Here is a 19,381-nt window from a genome sequence, read left to right on the forward strand (position 1 = left end):
CAATGCTGGAGAACAGCAGTTAAAGGTAAGCAACTTACTCCCCCAGCACTGGATCCTTCATAGATTCACATGCTGTGGATAGACTAAATTGCAGTATGTAGAACTTGAAGGCTGTACAAAGGTAAAAAGCATAACTCATTAAAAATAGACTGCAGGACTGCTTTCACAGTCTGTAAGTCTGCTGTGTGCTGCCTCTCCAAGCACCAGTGCATTGTAAACTTATGTGGTACCGACCATGTAGCGGTTTGACAAATGTCTGCGAGGGACACACCCACCCACCAGGCCGCTGAGGCTGCAGTGGCTCTTGGAGTGAGCATGGGGCGGGGCGGTCAATGGTTTTCCTGCGACATGGAAGAAGGAAAATGACACGTGAAATCCACCTAGGAATGCCCCGCTTGGAAAGAGCTTTTCCTTTGTTGGTTGATCCATAAGCTAGGAACAGTTGCGATGAGCTTCTAAAGTGCATGGTTCAGGTGATGTAGTATTAAATGGCCTTCTTTCCATCTAAAGAGTGCAGTGCAACCTCTGCTGCAGAGGTAGTCTTTTGGAAGAAGACCGGTAAGGCAATGCTTGCATTTTTATGGATAAATCGTGGATTAGTCATAAGCAGCAGCTTATCCTATTGGAATCTTAAGTATGGTTTGTTGACCGCAAGAGCCTGTAGCTACAACACTCAACTGGCTGACGCGATGGCCACTAGGGATGCAACCTTCCAGCAGAGGTATTTAAACTGGGCAGTGACCATTAGCTTGAGCGGTTTCTTCATGAGACCTGTTAAGACAGTATTTAGGTTCCATTCTGGAGGTGTTCAATTAGTTGGTGGAAATATCCTGAACAGACCTTTAAGAAAATGCCCTTACTCCGTCTGGTGCATCTGGAGATGGCTGGTAGGCGGACTCAAATAGATGTGTGTGCCAGACCTTGCTTGGCCAAGCAGAGAAGGTACGGTAGCAGTTCTGGTCGCACCTGAAGCAGCTTGATACTCAGTTGCTTTTCACACCAAGCACTGAATCTTTTCACCTTGAGGTTATACAACTTACGGGTGGTAGGAGAGCTGGCTGCTGACAAAATGTCCCTATACTCCTGAGGGATTGGTTGAATTCCAAACTCTGCGAAATCATAGGACATGCTGTTAAGCATAGGGATTGCGATTCAGGATCCAAGAAATTGCTGTGGTCTTGCAAAAGGATACTCAGGAGATTGTGTAGCTATATTGGTAGATTCGCTGAGAGTTGGATCAGGTCCGAGTACCACGTTTGGTGTGGCCAGTTGAGCGATGAGGAATCCTCTGCACAGATGAGCTCTCATCATTTTTACTACCCAGTGTATGACCGGGGAGGGGGAGGAGGGCTAAGGGGATGCATATACAAATGGGTAATTTCATGGGAAGGAGAAAGCTGACAAGTTCTGTGCACTTTGTGTAAAATTGTGGCGAATAGGTCAAAAGAAGGGTGGCCCCACCTCTGAAACTGCTGCGGCAGGTGGCTGCTGTTGAGTTCCCACTCGCGACCCTGGGCGGTGGAATGCCTGTAGAGATATGCCGTTGGGTATTGCCAAATACCAAATCCCAAATCCCTTGTTTCCTGAGGTAATACATTGTTCTATTGTCCCCTGACCGATTGCCCCTTTAGCACCAGAAAGCAGGATTTCGGCACCCATTTTACTGCCCTCAGCTCCAGGACGTGGAGAGTCGTCTGTTGTCCACAGCCCTATGACATGGAGCTGGTTGATGTGGGCTCTCCAGACCAACATGGACGCATCAGTGATGAGGGTCTAGTGACTTGGTGGATCTTGGAATGGGTTGTCTGTGATTTTGGATTTATCCGCCCACCACTGAAGCCTCTGGGCAAGTTTGGTTGAGACTTGTACCTTGTACCCCCAATGTTCCCGAAGTCTGGGACCAACTTGACGCGAGGAATTCCTAAGGGGTCTCATCAGGAGCCTGCAGTTTAGGATTAGCGAGAAACAAGACCCATAGTTCCCAGGAACCGCATGCAGTGGTGCACAGTTAGCCATCGTCCTGGTTTGAAAGATGGGATTAAAGATAAGAGTGCATTCACTCTTTCTACCGATGGTCGTACTCTCGGCTTCCCTGTGGAGAATTCAGCACCAAAAAAAATGAATTTCCTGCATGGCTTAAGAGATGCATTTTTGTAATTGATGGCAAATCCCAGGTCTTGGAAGTATCTGGACTGATGTGGGGTGTTGCGCTCCGGCCCTGGTGGGTGCTCGTACCAACTAGTCCAAGTACGGGTAGATGTGGTGGTCCTCCCTGCGCAGGCTGGTAGCTATTGGAGAGGCACACTTGGTGAATGTACGCAAAGCCAACTTTAGGCCAAATGGTAGCACTCGAAACTGGTAATGGACACCTTGCACCACGCAACGCAAGTACTTCCATGTTCCAATTCACCAATGGCACAGGAAGTACATGTCATGGAGGTCTAGGAACACAAGATAGTCGTGAGGCTGCACCACCCTTATGACCTGCTGTAGAGTAACCATGGTGAACCTTTGCTTCTTTATGAATTTGTTCAGTTTGCGCAGATCCAAAAAGGGCTGCCATTTGTTGTCCCCCTTTTGAACGACCAAGTATCAGGAGTAAAACCCCTTCCTTTGTACCTTCTTGGAACATTTTTGTTTCCATGGCTCTTTTTGACAACATATGTTGTACCTCTTGTATTAACACTTTTACGTGAGCAGGTGCGTGGTGACTTGGGGGATTTCGGGCAGAAGCCATATAAATTCCAGCAGATTCCCGTGGGTTACTGCCTCTAGAACCCACCTGTCGGATGTTATGAGTTTCCAGTTTTGGACATGCAAGACCTTTCCCCCTAGCTGCTTTTGTTTTGGGTAACTGTCGTTTCCTCCATCGACATCTCTGGGAACATGGAGTCTGATTACACCTTTGTGTCAGTCTAAAGTTTTTTGATCTTTGATAACCTTGGTAGGATCGTCTAAACCCCTGTGAGTAGTACGGCATAGCCTTGGTGTAATGTCTAACTCCTCTAGCGGGGGAAGAACCTGATCTTCCTGAGGCTCCCCGGAAGGGCCGAAAGGACTGCCAGCTCTGCTATGATGTGAGGGAGGCTACCATGTCCAAGTCGGTCTTGAGAGCTTCATCTATTTTGGGCCCAAAGAGGTCATCCCCTTCAAAGGCCATGTCTATCACTTGGTGGTGAACTTCCGGGCATCAGTGCACCCAAACTAACCATGGCAACTTAGCACCACACCACTGCTGATTTTTCTTGAACCCGGTTTCAGCCAGGTCTACTGCGAGGTTTATACTGTGATTCAACGCCTCTTGCCCGCCTTGAGAATTGCCTTGACCTTGTTCCCTTTATCCTTTGGGAGATGTTTGAGTATGGGCTCCAGCCTATGCCACACCTCCCAATCGTAACGAGCGACAATGTCCAGGGAATTGGCAGCCTGGACGGTGGTAGCTCCTATTGCCAGCACCTTCTTGCCAAAAGTATCCTGCTTATGACCCTCGTTCTCAGGGGCAAGGCACACTTCTGCTTGTCTGAGGGGACCTTCAGACTAGCAGCGACAGAAAATCAATTCTGGGGAAGGTTGCGAGGTAATGTACTTTGGTGTTTAATACAGGATTTAACTTTTTTGTCTAAACGGCCCTTCACTGCAGGTTCTGTAAAAGGGTGCCTCATTACTTTGACCTTCCTCCCATACATGATCCAGAATTGGTACAGAGACTACTGCCTTCCTTCTCTTCCACACTTGATCAAATAGGAAGAATTCCTTTTTGTCCTGAGATGCAATGAGGCCGAACTCTTGGCAGGCCTTTGTGGTTATATTATGGAACGGCAAGAGGTCGTCTGGCAGGGAAGGTTTGAGCCTCTTCTTGAGAGTCCTCAGCCGGTGAGTTTCCCAGCAGTTGTCCTTTTGGGGAGTGAGTGACGAGGTTGACAATGTGCCTTAGGGGTGTCCCCATCAGTGTCTGTGAGCTCGCCCTCTTCCTGTGATTGCCTTTGTAGGTGGAGCATGCCCTTGTCGAAGCATGCGGTCTGGGCAACTTACTTCTGCCCTTTAATTAAAGCCATAATCTGGGTCCTAAGCCTGACCTGGACCTCGAGGGCCCATGGCGAGATTGAATACTAGAGAGTGTGTGGTAGATAATGACCTTGCCCTGGATGGGGAGAGCGATAGATGTGTGAGGGACTGGGATATGTGCTTACGCGGTTTAGCTAAAACGGAATCCAGCGGCGTAATGACCCTTTGCAATGAGGATAGAACTTATAAAGACAAGAGCGCCTGTGAATTCGTCAGCAGGGCTTGTATTTCTGCCTGAGTGTTGTGTGCGCCTAGATGATTCGGTTCCGGTGTAGGGTGGAATATATCCATCCAGGCCGTGTTGCCCCTGTTCATGCCCCGATGTGGCAAAGAGAAAGAATGTTCCTCCTTGGGGTTGAATGGACTTTAGGAGCGTTGAAGTTGGTTGCTGCTCCTGCAACATCACAGACTGTTCAGAACCTGAAATCTGTGCTTTCCATGCTGTTCTTCAAAACCTGCATCTATTTCACTGTAGTGTGTTCTCCGGGATAACTTCTGAGTAAGCAAAGGGTGATACTGGTGACTGGATAACCTGTACATGCACTGCCCTTAGGGGGGGTGCGTCATTTTGGTGTGTAATGCCCACTGTGTAGTCTGCTTTCTTTGGGAGGGATTTAGGCATGGTCTTCCCCAAGACATTAGATCCAGTCTGTGAGACCTTAGCCCTAGTTTTTTGAACTTTGTGGTCAGTTTCACAGTTGACGAGGCTACTTTCACTGAAGCTCTCATATCCGCTGTGGACAGAGGTGTGGCCTCCGTTGATGTGGTCGTTGACTTTAGCTTATCTGACGAGTGTTGACACGTCGATTTTTGTTGACTTGACAGCAGAGGAGTTTACAAGACTCGTCAAGGATTTTTTCCCATGCATCATGGGGGCCTTGCAGGACTTATGTTTACTCGACGATGTTGCAGTCGATAAGGGTACTGTTGTCAATGATGTAGTTACAGTCGGCGGGCCCTTAGATTTCTGCTGTTTGCTTGACAGGAGGGTAGCACCTTGGCTTGTCGTCGTCGCTACGACTGCAGACTTCTAATGGGCTGTCGTCGGCAACTCAGCAGGGGGGTTTCCTCAACTTTTCCTTAGCCGATTTGTTCAATGACGGGCCGATTGCCAGTTTGCCTGATGACGCAGGTTTTAATGGCATTGAGGGTCTCTCTGCCTTCAACGACAAGACCTCTCGCCGACGGCCGTGGGCGTCATGGCACTTATGCTTTTTAGATGGTCTTTCTTTTGACCTAGCTACAGCGTGGCCTTTTTTTCCTTGTGGAGGGCCATACCTCGGAGACCCAACGTCCCTCCTTTAGCCACGACACAAGGCGACGATTCCGGTCTTTCGGGGTTTTCAAACTAAAACCCTTACAAATTCTGCAGTGTTCTACGTAGGGGTATACCGTTATACTGTTATAGATACAGTGAACAACTTAATTGAACTATAATAACTGTCACGTTGTTTATACCGGTATACCGTTTTAGGGCCTGCAGCTATTAAGTGAGCTTTTCAATCTGATTTGGAAAGGCTGCAGTAAGCAAGTGCTGCACAGTCTTGATCATGCACTGTGGGATGTGGCGTCTGCCAAGGGGGCCTTGTTCGGCAGACAAGAGCATAGGGAAAGTGAGGCCACATTAGTAAACAAAGCTTTGATGCTGTGACACCTCTTTGCTGATCAGTAGAGTCGGGTTAAAGATCAGCCGATTTGTAGTTTTCCCACCAATTTGAAAGATGAGGAACTACAAATCCCAGAATTCAAAGGGGGGAATGAACTGGATGCCCTTCTGATGCATGTCCACAAAAAATGTTAGCTATGTAGACTGTAGCTGGGCCCATCAGTGCTTTGTGCTAGTATATAAACCCCCCCACCCCCCACTGTCCTCTGTGTATATTTGCACATTGGCAATAGAGTTGCTGCTTTGCTTGATCCTTCACCTGCCTTCTGCATATGGCACTGGACCCAAGCAGGCAGGACAGATTCTACATTCAATTTGAGGTATCCAGAGCAATGGGGGGTGAGATATTTCTCAGGTCTATCCTCGATTTGGGACTCCACCACAAAAGCATTCCTCCGTCTCAACTCATATGACAAGGGTCCTAATGCGCTCAGACCTGGGGAAAACGGCAATGATGTGGCTGTGGTGAGGTGGTGGTCCAGGCTATATTTGTGCTGATATGTATTTTAACTTTGTCATTTTCAAAATGTTTTTGTTCCACTATCTTTAAGAAGGAAAATGAACATTTATTGCAAGAATCAAGAAAGAACTCAACAGCGCCCACTGAACGCTGTCCTGTTAGGATTACATGGTCAGTGGTGACACCAACATCAGACCTTTATAATACACCAGGCAGATGGTAAACAAGGTATAGTGATTTGATCAATATGCAACCTTTCGGTGACTGTGTTGGCTATGACATTTTGACAAAAGAAACACAATGACATGGGCTTTCAGACCTCACATGAGTGACTTTTCTCTGTTTAATGGGATAAAGCGTTATCAAAACAAACTTTTATGACTGATCGCAGCAAGGGGTCATGATGCCCAAAGCGATGACCTGTGACTGAGCATTAAGCTCACTGCTCAAAATTTGCATTTGAACACTTCCACTAGTCACTCTTCCATTCAAGGCGATCGAGTGAGCGCCATGTAAGACCAAACCTGCAGCCTCCTTAGATTCATGGCGGATCAGCTAAAAATGCGCAGAGACAAGTTTGAAAATGCTGACAATTTATGACCTCTAAGAAAATATTTAAGAATAGTTAACTCCACCTGCTATACTGCGATAACCATTATTTACTGTCATTTGGCAAGAAGGTTATCATACCGTCATAAAACCAATACTGTGACACCCCTAGTTCTACGGTGTGATGGGGGTACAAACAGATACACTGTGTGCCTCTCAACGACATTAAGGCTGCAGGTGATACAGACCTTAAACAAGGCTTTCTTTTTGCCTTTCATCCACACTTATCTGTAAAGACATGACAAGAACGAAGACCTTCTTTTTATAGTTGTGATACCACAATTAATCTTCAAGGCAACAATTCCAAAGATGATATTTTCTCTCAGGAGATAAGACTCCCATCAGAGTGACACAGTTAGAATCTGATGGGAGGAGGGTCTAATGGGCCAACAATTCAATGTCCCATTAGTTGGGACCAAAAGCACCCATAAGAAGGGTGACATGCTACAAAATTGAAGGTTTTCTTTGCTTTAAGCAAGGGCAACAAAGTGAGTATTCCCAACTTCTTGCCCTGGAATATTCACAGCATGTGAATCGATGAAAGATCCAATGTTAGAGAACATATTGACAAATGTTCGGCCAAAGTTACTGCTTTCCCTTTGAAGAGTCTCAAAAGACTTTAGATGGCAGAGAGCATCAATTAAGTGCCAAAAATCAGAGTTCTCTGCTTTGTTGTCAGTACCTAGAAATCAGATCAATGTCCTGATTGGATGGCATATGAAACCCAACGACTCACTCTGGAATTTCCAAGTCCTGGGAAGCAACGAACACCAAGCTACACAAGGATTCCATGCGATCACCTAGCTGCCCCAGCCCTTCTATCCGGTGGACCCTGCAATGATATCCTGAGCAAAACAATTTTTTTCTCTGTAAATGGACAGTGAATAATTTGCATTCCGCGCTTCCATGGGAAAGTAGAATAATCCATTTGCGCCAAGTCACATGCCACAGACCCATCTAGTAACCATAGCTGAACATTCACCTCCAATTCAGAGTCACATCAGCATGGCATTGTCGGTATGCAAATTCGCCCAAATTACAGCCTTTTGCTCAAGATAATTGTCCGTTTTACAGGGCAGTGCTAATTTAAACATAGCTTTATCCAGCCAAGACCGACCGATCTACAGACATCAGACAACCACATACTCGATGTCACCCTTATTAGGGATCATCAGTGCACTACAGTTTTGACAATTATTCGGGAGCTAAAGGCTTGCAAATTGGCAAATCTGCATGCCCCACAGTGCCTTGCTGATGTTGCCCTGAACTACAGGTGAACTTACAGCAATGGTTAATAGGTGGCACTGTGGCTTGTGTGACTTGGCTCAAATGTATTATTCTACTTTCACATTTCTGTTTATCGGACGAGTTTTGACTAGTCGGTTTTCATTGACTTGATGACGGAGGAGTTCGAGACGCAAGGATTTTTCCCCATGCATTGTGGGGGCCTTGGAGGACTTATGTTTACTCAACCATGTTGCAGTCGATAAGGGTGCTGTTGTCAACAATGTAGTTGCAGCCGACAGGCCCTTAGATTTATGTTTGCTCGACAGGAGGATAGCACCCTGGCTTGTCGTTGCTATGGTTAGGACTGCAGACTTATATAGGGCTTAAAATGGTTTTCCGAGACCTTTTAAACCCACCATAACTTAGCTTCCACATAAAACAATATTCTTTTGCTCGGAAATCAAAAGACATTAAAATTCCTTGCCCTCTTTTGCAAAAATCTCTGGTATATGTTTGCAACTCTGCACCCTTCAACAGAACCCAAGAACAGATTAAGCAATCCGACAGCAGCGCTTAAGTGTTCAGCATTGTGGGCAGAGGGCCAAAATCACAGCAAGCAATTACAGACATAACCACAGTCAATACATATCTACTGCGATAAACACAAAATGAAAATCTGAACACTAGATTGAATAAAGATTGCTTCATGATAATCTAGAACACCATCATACCAAAAACAAATTGTAGATCATTTTTGTAAGTGTGCATTGTGGCCTTTGAGTATACTTGTATACTATACATTCTAGTCCACGGAAAACAAGCAAACTGGCTCTCATCCCCATCGACCAATGTAAGAAAAACACTTGGCTTTAGCCCCAAATGCTGAAGTGTTGCATTAAAAACACTAGAACTAGTTCTGTGCCTCATTGACTAAACGTACCTTTTCTAATTCGTTTAATTGGCGTTCCAATTCTTTTGAAGTGCTGCATTTTGTCACTTGTCGCTATCTGCTCTGGAGACACTACATGGCGGGCTTCATAGGTCAATCCTGCTCTGTGAAGATGTCCACGAACATGATTGGATAACCCCACACCAGTTTCAAATATTGCAGGGCAATAGGGGCAATTCTTTTTTTCGAGAGACAAATCTGCCCAATCAAAAATGGAGTTGTGATTTGGCAATGCAGTTTCTGCATTTTCTGTATGTTCACCATCCTGCAATTCATGCATAAATCTACCTTCAGCATCATCATAATACTCAAAATAAAAATCATCCGTATGCTGAGAATTCAGGTAGACTTTCTGATCGGAAGTTTGATCCTTCACTTTTTTAAACAAAGTATGTACATTTGCATTTGATGCAATATTGTTATAAGAGTCATCCTCTGTTGCCTTGGATGCATAATCACATATTTCACCATTATCCCATGAACTTTCATCCTCTGTGTCATAAGTGTTCTTTTTTTCTGAGCGGTCAAATTTCTGTAGAACGACAACAGTCATGTTATGAAGAAAATCTGGATAACCATCTAAATCTTCTTCAGTATCTAGATCTTCCCTCTTAATTTTCTTAACACTCTGCATAGATGCATGGCGATCAGACTTTTTTACATTACGATTAGGAGAATTTAGATTAACGCCACTACTTTGCGTATTACCTTGTGTTGGAAACAAATGTGCAGAATCTGCAAGCCTTCCTTCCTTTTTAAAATTCAAATAGTGGCGATTTGGGCCTTCAGCCATACTATACCGTTGCTGTTCCTGTTTGCACAAGTAGGCACTATTCAATTTGAAATCTGACTTTTGCTTTGCCATTTGATTGAAATACCTATGGCTTTGGTCATTTTTTATTAGAATGTTTTGATTTGGGGAACTGTGCTGAAAATATACATCTTCTTGTGCAAGGTACTTCCCCGATTTTTGGATGTTTTGCTTTCTGTGATTTTTTGTAAAGCTGCTCGATTGAGAAGTTGATCCAAATGGTCTTTTGAGATCGTGTTTTAAAAGAGTGTTCTTTGGGAATGTAGACTGGTTTATGAACTGCTTAGTTTGGCTACCAAAATCTAAAAGTTCACCCGTTATGTCACTTTCTCTGTTCTCAAGAAAAACATGACTGTTGAACTGATCCACACAAGATGCAGGGTGCAGGTATTCAATGTGCTTTTTTAAAACATTTCTAGAAGTAGTAGTAAAAGGACAGAGTTTGCACATGAATACAGGAGACTTTGACGGAAGCAAAAATGCAGATTTTTCTGAAAGCTTTTTTTGAGCTTTTCTTTGGGATATTTCATTGGTGAACATTGAACCATTCATAGTTGATGTGTGGGCAATGCTTCTATGGCAATCAAGTTCATTTTCTGTTATCGCCATGAAGTTGCACTCATCGCAACAATGATATTGTTTATCCTTCTCATGGGTTTTTGCATGCTGAACAAATGTTTTTGGACAATTTGTGCCAAACACACATTGTGGACATTGTAATCTTGCACCTCTGCCTTCATCCTGCAGTTCATTTAATTCACGAATTTCTTCCATTAATTTTTGCCTTCTCTCTTGATGAATAACCATATGCTTAAGAAGGGAGTTACGATCTCGAAACGTCCTTCCACATTCCTTGCATGCATATGGACGTGGGATATTGAGGTGTCGAAAATGACTGTTGCTGTCTAAATGATACATCATATGCCTGTGCAAATGTTTTTTTTCTCTAAAATTCACATTGCATTTTGTGCACGGGTAAAAAGAGGGTTCTTGATCACCACTGCTAGTAGTCCTAAAGAATTGGTCAGTTTCATTAAATGTATTCAACAGAAAGTCATTTGAATGAACAGGCGACACATCATCAATAAATCTACTAACAGGGCTATAGACGTAGTCCTCAAAAGCATCTACTGTTTCATCTGGGTAACTTTCTCCAGATTCATCAAACAATGGCTCGGACTTCACTTTGTTTAAAGAGCAGTCTGGCAGCACATCTAATTGTTGTTCGTCACACTGCTCCACACCCTCGTCATCCAGTAGTTTAAGTTTCTTAGGACTATTATCTAAATCATAAGAATCCTCAGGAAAATAACGAGTAATTTTACTGACATCCATTTTCCTTTTCCTCCTTTTTTCTGTTCGTACTGTGCACTGAATTTGAGGCTTTTCTGTTTCATCATTCATAATATGCTGCATATAGTCTTTTTGTGGATCCTGATTTGAATTAAGTTGTGGTCTAGAATTGTCTGTAGCTTGACAAACCTCTGTTGATGACTCAATACCTTCGTCCTTTACAAGCATACTTTTGGTATCCTGGCAAAGTTCAATTTGAGGGCTTGGTGAACCACATGTGTTCAAACTATCATCTGTATCCTTTTGCATTTCACAATTAGCAAGTGAATCAGAGGTAGGTGATTTGTTCATGGAATGGGCCAGGTAGTTTGCATTTGCTACATCTGGCAAAGAAAATAACATCTGATCTGATGCGAGCTGGATGGGTACATGTTCAACCATCACAACTGAACATGAATCCGTACAATGACCAGCAGATTGTCCAGTAGTTAATGAAACACTGCCTTTATTCACGCTGGAAGCTGGTAAAGCAGAGTGTGAAACTGGTCCATTAACAGTTCCTTCAGTTAAGACAAGGTTTTCACTTGACGCAGTGGTAGCACCAGCATGTATAAATAAAGCAGACTGAATTCCGCTTAAGGCTTTTGCAGATTTGTCCCTTGGTAGTTCTTCAAGCAGAGCCAACGTATCATTTTTGTGAAATGGTGTTTGACTCGCTGGAGGTTTGTCAAGTAGTATGCGATCTTGCTCAACAGGGTTTAAATTGCTGTCATCCAGGAGGCACTCCTTAGCATCAGTAAGGGCAATATTTGTTTTCATCTCCTCCATGTTGCCGTTCTTTCCATTAAACACATTTACTCTAAAAGAAAGAACAAAAGAAGGTTTAGCCACCAAAAAGATTTCCTATTCATTTACGCATTTTAAACTGGTTTTTCCATAGAGCTTGTATACAGATATGTCAAAATAGTGAATCATGAAAATACTGTGTTATTCAAGATAAGGAAATTCCTGCAGAGCCATTTTTAAAATGACAATAGGTCAGCTGAAGACAAAAGAGGCTGCATGCTACATTGTTGTATATGTCCATTGTCGAAACAGTCATTCTTTTCCCTTGAGCAGAAATAGACCCATTCTTTGTTCTGAGAACCATACAGCCTTTTGCTGACACCACAAACCCTGGGCACAGGCGTTTTGCAGGGGGGAAACTAGAGCCATAGAACTGTAGGGGTGGGCAAAGGCAGAAAGTCACAGATTATAGGCCAATATACCACTTATGAACCACTGGCATCACCTGAGGGCCATAAAAGGTACAGGTCGTTATCACTTAAAGCCTGTTATTGGGCAGTAACATCTTTATAGGGATACCACACTGAGATAAAGCAGTCCAACCCAATTTATTTTTTCAAAGGCCAGGAAATAGAAGCATAACGCTTTTACTGGCAAGGCTTTACGGTCCCCAATGAGATCTATGCAATGGGCATTACAAAAAAAAGTGGCTAGACAAATATACAAAACCAAGGGTGGGGAAAAAAAAACTGAAATCACAGATGCCCGTTATGGTTCAGCTATCTAAAAATGTGAGCGCAAAGTAATCTAATTTAGCAAACAACGTAATGGAAATAAATGAAGCAAGGAGAAATCTCATTTCACTGTGTAACCTTGTACTTGTTTCAATTGTTTGATCAAGGATAAATAAATGGAGGGGGGCATTTATCGAAATAGTAAACTCATCTACAATAATTTAACAGTTGCTGCAGGTCTGAAAACCTAATTCAACAGGACCACATTCAACCAGTCTAGCAGTGATTCGCGTTGAGCTGCCCCACTGTATAGCTCTTTGTGGCCACCTAAACTAGAAAATTGGTTTCCCGGAAGATGGATAGCAGACACTGATGAGTGAGACTAGCAGGACACCATGTATTGTTTACACTGGTTGTCACCAAATAAGTTACTCTCATACCTGGTAATGTTCTTTCGATGGGATGGTCCGACGACATATTCCATATCTATGACATATAATCACCACAGCTGTGCTGCTTCGGAAAATCTACGGCGTCTGCGTCCTGCGTCGATGACGTCGATACGCTGCCCTCGAGGACCTCCTCCGATGGCCGACGTCACTGGATGTTATAAGTAGGACACACAATGCCCGTAGCCTCAGTTGTTTTTTTCCCAGAACGTGTGCCACCAGTCTACTGCCAGTCTGACACACAAAGCCTTGCGGAAACGCAAGCTGCAATTCTGTAGTGGGAAGGCAGGGAGGGAGCGATCTGGAATACGTCGTCTGACCATCCCATCGAAAGAACGTTTCCAGGTAAGAGTAACTTGTTCTTCGAGGGGATTGGGTCCTCCGACGTATTCCATATCTATGACAGACTCCCAAAGCAGTACTAATGCAAGGAGGTGGGAAAATAATTTAGAAAACAGAAATTTAGAATGCCCAATCAAATTGCGGAGTAAAGGACCGCCTTGCCAAAGGCCAGATCCTGCCCACGGATGGAATCGAGGGAGTAGTGACGTACAAAAGTATGTACCGAAGCCCAGGTGGCTGCATCACAGATGTTACGAATAGGAACACCCCTCTGTAGGGCAGTAGAGGCAGCCATACCCATGGTAGAATGGGCCAGCAAGCCGAGCGGTGGGTCCTTACCCGCCAAGCGGTAACACTCAGAAATAGCCAGAATAATCCAGCGAGACAAAGTCTGCTTAGTCACAGCTTGTCCCAAACGCTTCACAGCGTAACCAATGAAGAGTTGATCGTCCACTCTGACCCGGACATGCGTGAAATATAAAAGCTTAACGCTCTCCTAGAACAAGCCTATGGAGCCTCTCCTCTTCCTTACCAGGATGTGGATGAGGATGAGGATGAGGATGAGGATAAAACGCAGGAAGAACAACCTTCTGGCCTAAATGAAATTCTGACACCACCTTCGGAAGAAAGGAAGGACGAACTCTAAGGACAACCCTGTCCTTATGAAACACAGTGAAGGGTGGCTTAACTGAAAGTGCCTGTAACTCACTCACTCTGCGAGCGGAAGTGACCGCAACCAAAAATACAGTTTTAAGAGTTAAGTCTCAAAGGGCATGAATGCAAAGGCTCAGACGGAGCACCCATCAGAAACTTGATAACAAGGTTCAATTCCCAACCGGGCACCTGGAAAGGTGACGGAGGGAACACAGTGAGCCCTTTCATAAACTGAGAAATGAAAGGAATTTTAAAATAGGAAAACTCCTCAGACGAGCGCTTAAATATGGACAGCGGCGCCAGGTAACCTTTAACGGTACCCACTTCCAAGCCCCTGTGGGCCAAAGAAAGCAAAAAAGACAGAACCAGGGGAATGTCACATGCAAAAGGATCCACATTCTCAACCCTGCACCAGTCGCAGAACTTACGGCAACGCTACAGGGACTTGGTTGCTGGCCGTCTGGCTGAGAGCAACACCCCCATCACGGCTTCAGGGAGGTCCCAATCCTTATACCTCAACCTTTCAGAAACCAAGCGTGAAGGTTGAGGGAATCTGACCTCTGGATGGAGAACCTCACCCCCCCCCTCCCGTGAGAGCAGATCATCTCGGAAGGGAAGACGACGTGGAGGGCAGATGGACAAGTCGAGAAGGTCCGGGTTCCACATCCTCCGGGCCCACGCCGGAGCAATGAGGATCATCCGGGAACCGAACCTCTACAGTACTTGCGGGATGACGGGGACAGGAGGGAACGCGTACAGCAGTGGGAATTACCACTCCACCATGAACGCATCTCCTAAGGCTCCTTTTGGAGGAAATTCCCGCAAGCAGAACCTCTCGCACTTCTGGTTGACACTGGAGGCGAAGAGATGCACTTGAGGTGTCCCCCAAAGGGCAAAAATCTCCAGGAGAATCTCCTGAGCCAACTCCCACTCGTGAGAGATCACGCTCTGCCTGCTCAGAGCGTCCGCTGTCTCGTTTTCGTCTCCGGCCAGATGAACTGCCGAGATCGAAACTTCCTGCTGGATTTCCCAGAACCAGAGGTGCATTGCCTCCCTGCACAGAGGAAGTGACCCTGCCCCCCCCTTTTTGTTGAGGTAGTGCATGGCCACCGTATTGTCCGTCAGGATCAGGACATTCTTCCCTTGCACAGTCGGCAGAAAAGCAGTCAGGGGTAGCCTGACGGCCCTCAGCTCCAACAGATTGATATGGAGTCTGGACTCCGACGGAGACCAACGACCGCTGACTGTCAACTCGTTGGCATGAGCTCCCCATCCCGTGAGGGATGCGTCCGTCACGATCATCAACAGGGTAGCCAAAATGGAGCCCCCTTCATCAGATTGTCTTCGACGGCACACCACAGAAGGTCCTGGGCGACCGAGGCTGGCACCTGAACAGGGTCCGACAACCTGGAGCTTGAGTGCCCATTGCAAAGATCTCATCTGCAATCTGTCCTTTGGCACTAGAAGAATGCAGGATGCCATGTGGCCGAGCAATCTCAAGAACTCGAACGCTGGGAGACTTTGGGCAAGCTGAAACTTGTGCACCATCTGCTGAATGTGACAAGCCCTTACCTGGGGAGGAAAACACTGCCCCAGGGACGTGTCGAGCACAGCTCCGATGTACTGGAGCCTCTGAGTTGGTGTCAAATGGGACTTCTTTAAGTTGAGGGAGAAGCCCAGCTTGTGGAGGGAGTGGCAGGTGACAGACATTATCCAGGACTTGCTTGGGAGCGCGCGCCCTTATCAACCAATCGTCCAGGTAGGGGTAGACGTGAATCCCCCCTTTTCTGAGCTGCGCTGCCACCACTACCATGAGCTTGGTGAAGACCCTCGGGGCGGAGGTAAATCCGAACGGCAGGACCCGAAACTGAAAGTGCGAGTCGCCAGCCGTGAACCTCAGGTACTTCTTGTGCTTTGGATGTATCGGCACATGAAAATAAGTGTCCTTGAGGTCGAGAGACACCAACCAGTCCTGACTGAAGTTGAAGGGCCTGGAGGACTTGAGAGAGTCTAACCATCTTAAACTTGTCCTTCCTGAGGAATTTGTTCAAACCGCGCAAGTCCATGATGGGTCTCAATCCCCCGTCTTTCTTGGAAATCAAAAAATAAGGGGAATGCCATCCCTTGTTCCTCTCCGCTGCAGGCACCAGTTCTATGGCGCCTTTCTCCAGCAGGGATTGAATATCCTGCGCAAGGAGCGGATCCGGACTCTTCAAAGAGAGATTCCCCGGTGGATTGTATTGAGGCCTCTGCCGAAAAGGAAGACAGTAGCCGTGGGTTATGATCTCCAGAAACCACACATCTGAAGTAATGGCGCGCTACTCTGCAAGATGCTGCGCCAGCCTTCCCCCAACCGGCGAAACATGGGACATGGCCTCATGACTGAGCTGAAGCAGCTGCGGCGTTGCCTGAGGGCAAAGAGGCAACAGCCCGAGCAGCCTTTGCACCTTGAGTACCTTGTTTTCCACCTCTGGCACTCCTACAGTGGCCCCTTTGACTGGCAGCTCCTCTCGCTTTACCAAAGGATGAGTAATAACGAAAGGAACCTCCCCTCCATTGCTGTCCCCTAGGACGAAAAGGCTGAGGTTGGCGAACTGCAGCACCCAACGACTTTGCTGCAGCTTTGGAGGTCTGCAACCTCTCAAGGCTCTCGTCAGCCTTGCTGCCAAAAAGATGTTCCCCGTCAAAGGGCATGTTGAGGAGCCGGACCTGCACATCAGGAGCAAACCCCGACTTTCGCAACCACACAAACCTGCGTATCATGGTGCTCGCCGCCATGGACCGACTGCCACGCAATCTGCCATGTCCAAACCCGACTGAACGGCCTCAAACATGGCATCCTTGCCATCCTGAACCATGGCAAGGAAACCATCCCGTTTGTCCCCTTCGGGAATATGTTCAGCAGCTAATGAAACACAGTTCCATAGAGTGTGCATGAAACGTGACAAGGCACATACGGAGTTGGCCGCCTGAAACACTTTCTTCCCCCAGCTGTCAAAACGCTTGTTGTCCCCATCAGGAGGGATGGTAGCATACGACGCCTGCTTTGCCGGGGCCGTAGCCGCCTGCACCACCAAACTCTCCGGAGAGGGGTGCTTGGTCAAGTAGCAGGGGTCGCTACTGGCTGGGCGGTATTTTCACGGCAAAGACTTGCCCACAGCCGGGAGACTCTCCGGAGCAGTCCAAGCCGCCGCCACCCTCCTCTGTAGAGCCATATGGAACGGCAGTACCGGGTCAGTTGGTGGACCTTGGTCGAGGAAATCCGTAAGGTCATCCTGAAGAAAGTCCCCTGGGGGAGCAGACCATCCCAAGTACTCGGTGACCCTAGACATAAAACGCCGGTACGAGGAGTCGGCATGAGTGCCAGGCTCAGGCCTACAAAACTCCACCTCCGGAGAGGTGTCCAGCCCACTGGCATCGTGCAGGGACTGCCGCAGGTCCTCAATCTGGCTATGACCCGAGAGAATCTCGTCTGGCACCGTATCAGGAACCATGCCATCATCAGAGCCCTCATCTACCTCTGAAATAAACTCAAGATGGCGGTAAGAAGGCACAGAATGTGGAACAAAGCCATGCTTGACCTTGGCCAGAGCCTTTCTAGGGGATTCCACCGAGCCCCGGGGTACCCCCGTCGAAACAGCCTCGAAAGGCGTCGAGGGCATCGGCGTCGACTCCAAACACGGCGCTTACAGCATTGATGGTGTCGACACAGGCCTCGAGGCCGGAGCCCCGAGCATGTCCCTCGACAGCCTGGGCGTCGACGACTTCTTCGGAGGCGGGGCCTCGAAAGAGTCCTTCGTCATCCTCAGCGTCACCGGCGTCGACGTCTTCCTCGAAGACACCACAGGTGCACGCGGTCTCCAGCACATCGAGCACCGGGACCTGGACTGGGCATGACGAGAACGATTCCCCTTGTCCGAGCGGGACCTCTCCCGCGAATCATGCCGACCACCCGAGCCCGAAGACGTGCGAGCAGTGTCTCTCGACCGATCACGACCGACCCCACTCGGAGGCGCGGACAGATCAGTGCCCTGCGATTCGAGAATCGCTAACATTTTCTTTCCGAAGGAAGCCCATTCCTCCGGCGTTATATGCTTGATGGGATAAGCGACCCTCTGACGGGCGGAGTCCTCGGATGAGGACGGGGAAGGCGACCGATGACGGCACTTCCGGGAGTGCCTCGAAGAGGCAGAGGAGTGGTGGGCCGACTCCGGGACGAGACCCACTGGACTTCCGACGACAACGATGCGGAGAGTCGCCCCTCGAATCCTCCGTCGAAAGCCCCGAAGACTTCAAGTTCCGTGGCTTGGACACCTTACCTACCGACAACTTCTTGCGCAGCCGCAAGGCTTTGGACGTGAGCAACTGGCAGTCCACCCAGTCATCCGTGTCATGGGTCTACCCGAGGCACCAGAGGCAGGCGCCGTGCGAGTCAGTCACCGACATCTTGGACCCACAGTCCCAGCACTTCTTAAAGCCCGGACGCGGGGTGGAAGACGAGGTAGACATCTTCACGAAGAATATACTTCACAATACGAACAGGTTCGAAGAACCGAGAAAGAGAAAGAACAGAAACTCCAAAGAGTCGAGGCGCGCTGAGATCTCCGAAGCGAACACGTTCGTGGAAAAAATGGAACTGAGGCTACGGGCGTCGTGCGTCCTACTTATAACATCCAGTGACGTCAGCCGTCGGAGGAGGTCCTCGAGTGCGGCTTATCGACGCAGGACGCAGACGCCGAAGATTTTCCGAAGCAGCACAGCTGTGGTGATATATCATAGATATGGAATACGTCAGAGGACCTAATCCCCTCGAAAACAGGATTTGCAACAGCAGGCACAATTAGTGCTCCTACAAAAAGGTATACAATAAAGGACAAGGAATTGCAAATGCCAAAGCATGGATCAGGAGCAACAGGCTCCAACCTAAATAGGTTAATGACATCCTCACTTTTAAATAACTAAGATGGGCAAAACAGAACGCCATGAATTTGCAGTTCTCAGAGTGACGGAAGAGTGGATCAAGTTAAGTAATATGGGGGAAAGGTACATCCTAACTCATCTATAGAATGGTTTGGTCGAAGCCTGAAGAATGCAGTACTAATACATGCAGACACCAGTCCACTCCTATTGTAGATAAACCTACTATTTAGACAGACGCCTCACCTTAAATTATTGCTTTAGCGTAGCTTTTCAATTAAGACTGTAATCCCTAGATTTTACAGCACATAATTAGGATATACCCTTTTTGTTTTTCTCTTAGGATCTGTGCTAAATTGGGTGTTTTAGCATATTCACATTATCAGATGGTTACTGCACAATAGGCATGACTGATTTTT

The 19,381-nt window shown here is 46.9% G+C and overlaps 1 protein-coding gene across 7 annotated transcripts in view; it reads right to left on the reverse strand.

Annotated features, from left to right (window-relative positions):
• The window catches only part of ZNF644 (zinc finger protein 644), a 1,204,777-nt gene that overhangs the window by 479,852 nt on the left and 705,544 nt on the right, over nucleotides 1-19,381 (reverse strand). For all 7 annotated transcript variants that reach the window (XM_069641773.1, XM_069641770.1, XM_069641775.1 and 4 more), the window contains one exon: nucleotides 8,968-11,939. In XM_069641773.1, coding sequence (XP_069497874.1) covers nucleotides 8,968-11,908 — 2,941 coding nt within the window. In that variant the 5' untranslated portion in view covers nucleotides 11,909-11,939. The remainder of the gene's footprint in view (nucleotides 1-8,967; nucleotides 11,940-19,381) is intronic.

The sequence above is a fragment of the Ambystoma mexicanum genome, chromosome 1q (assembly GCF_040938575.1).
Source record: "Ambystoma mexicanum isolate Mex_15411 chromosome 1q, UKY_AmexF1_1, whole genome shotgun sequence".
In the NCBI taxonomy this organism is placed as follows: domain Eukaryota; kingdom Metazoa; phylum Chordata; class Amphibia; order Caudata; family Ambystomatidae; genus Ambystoma; species Ambystoma mexicanum.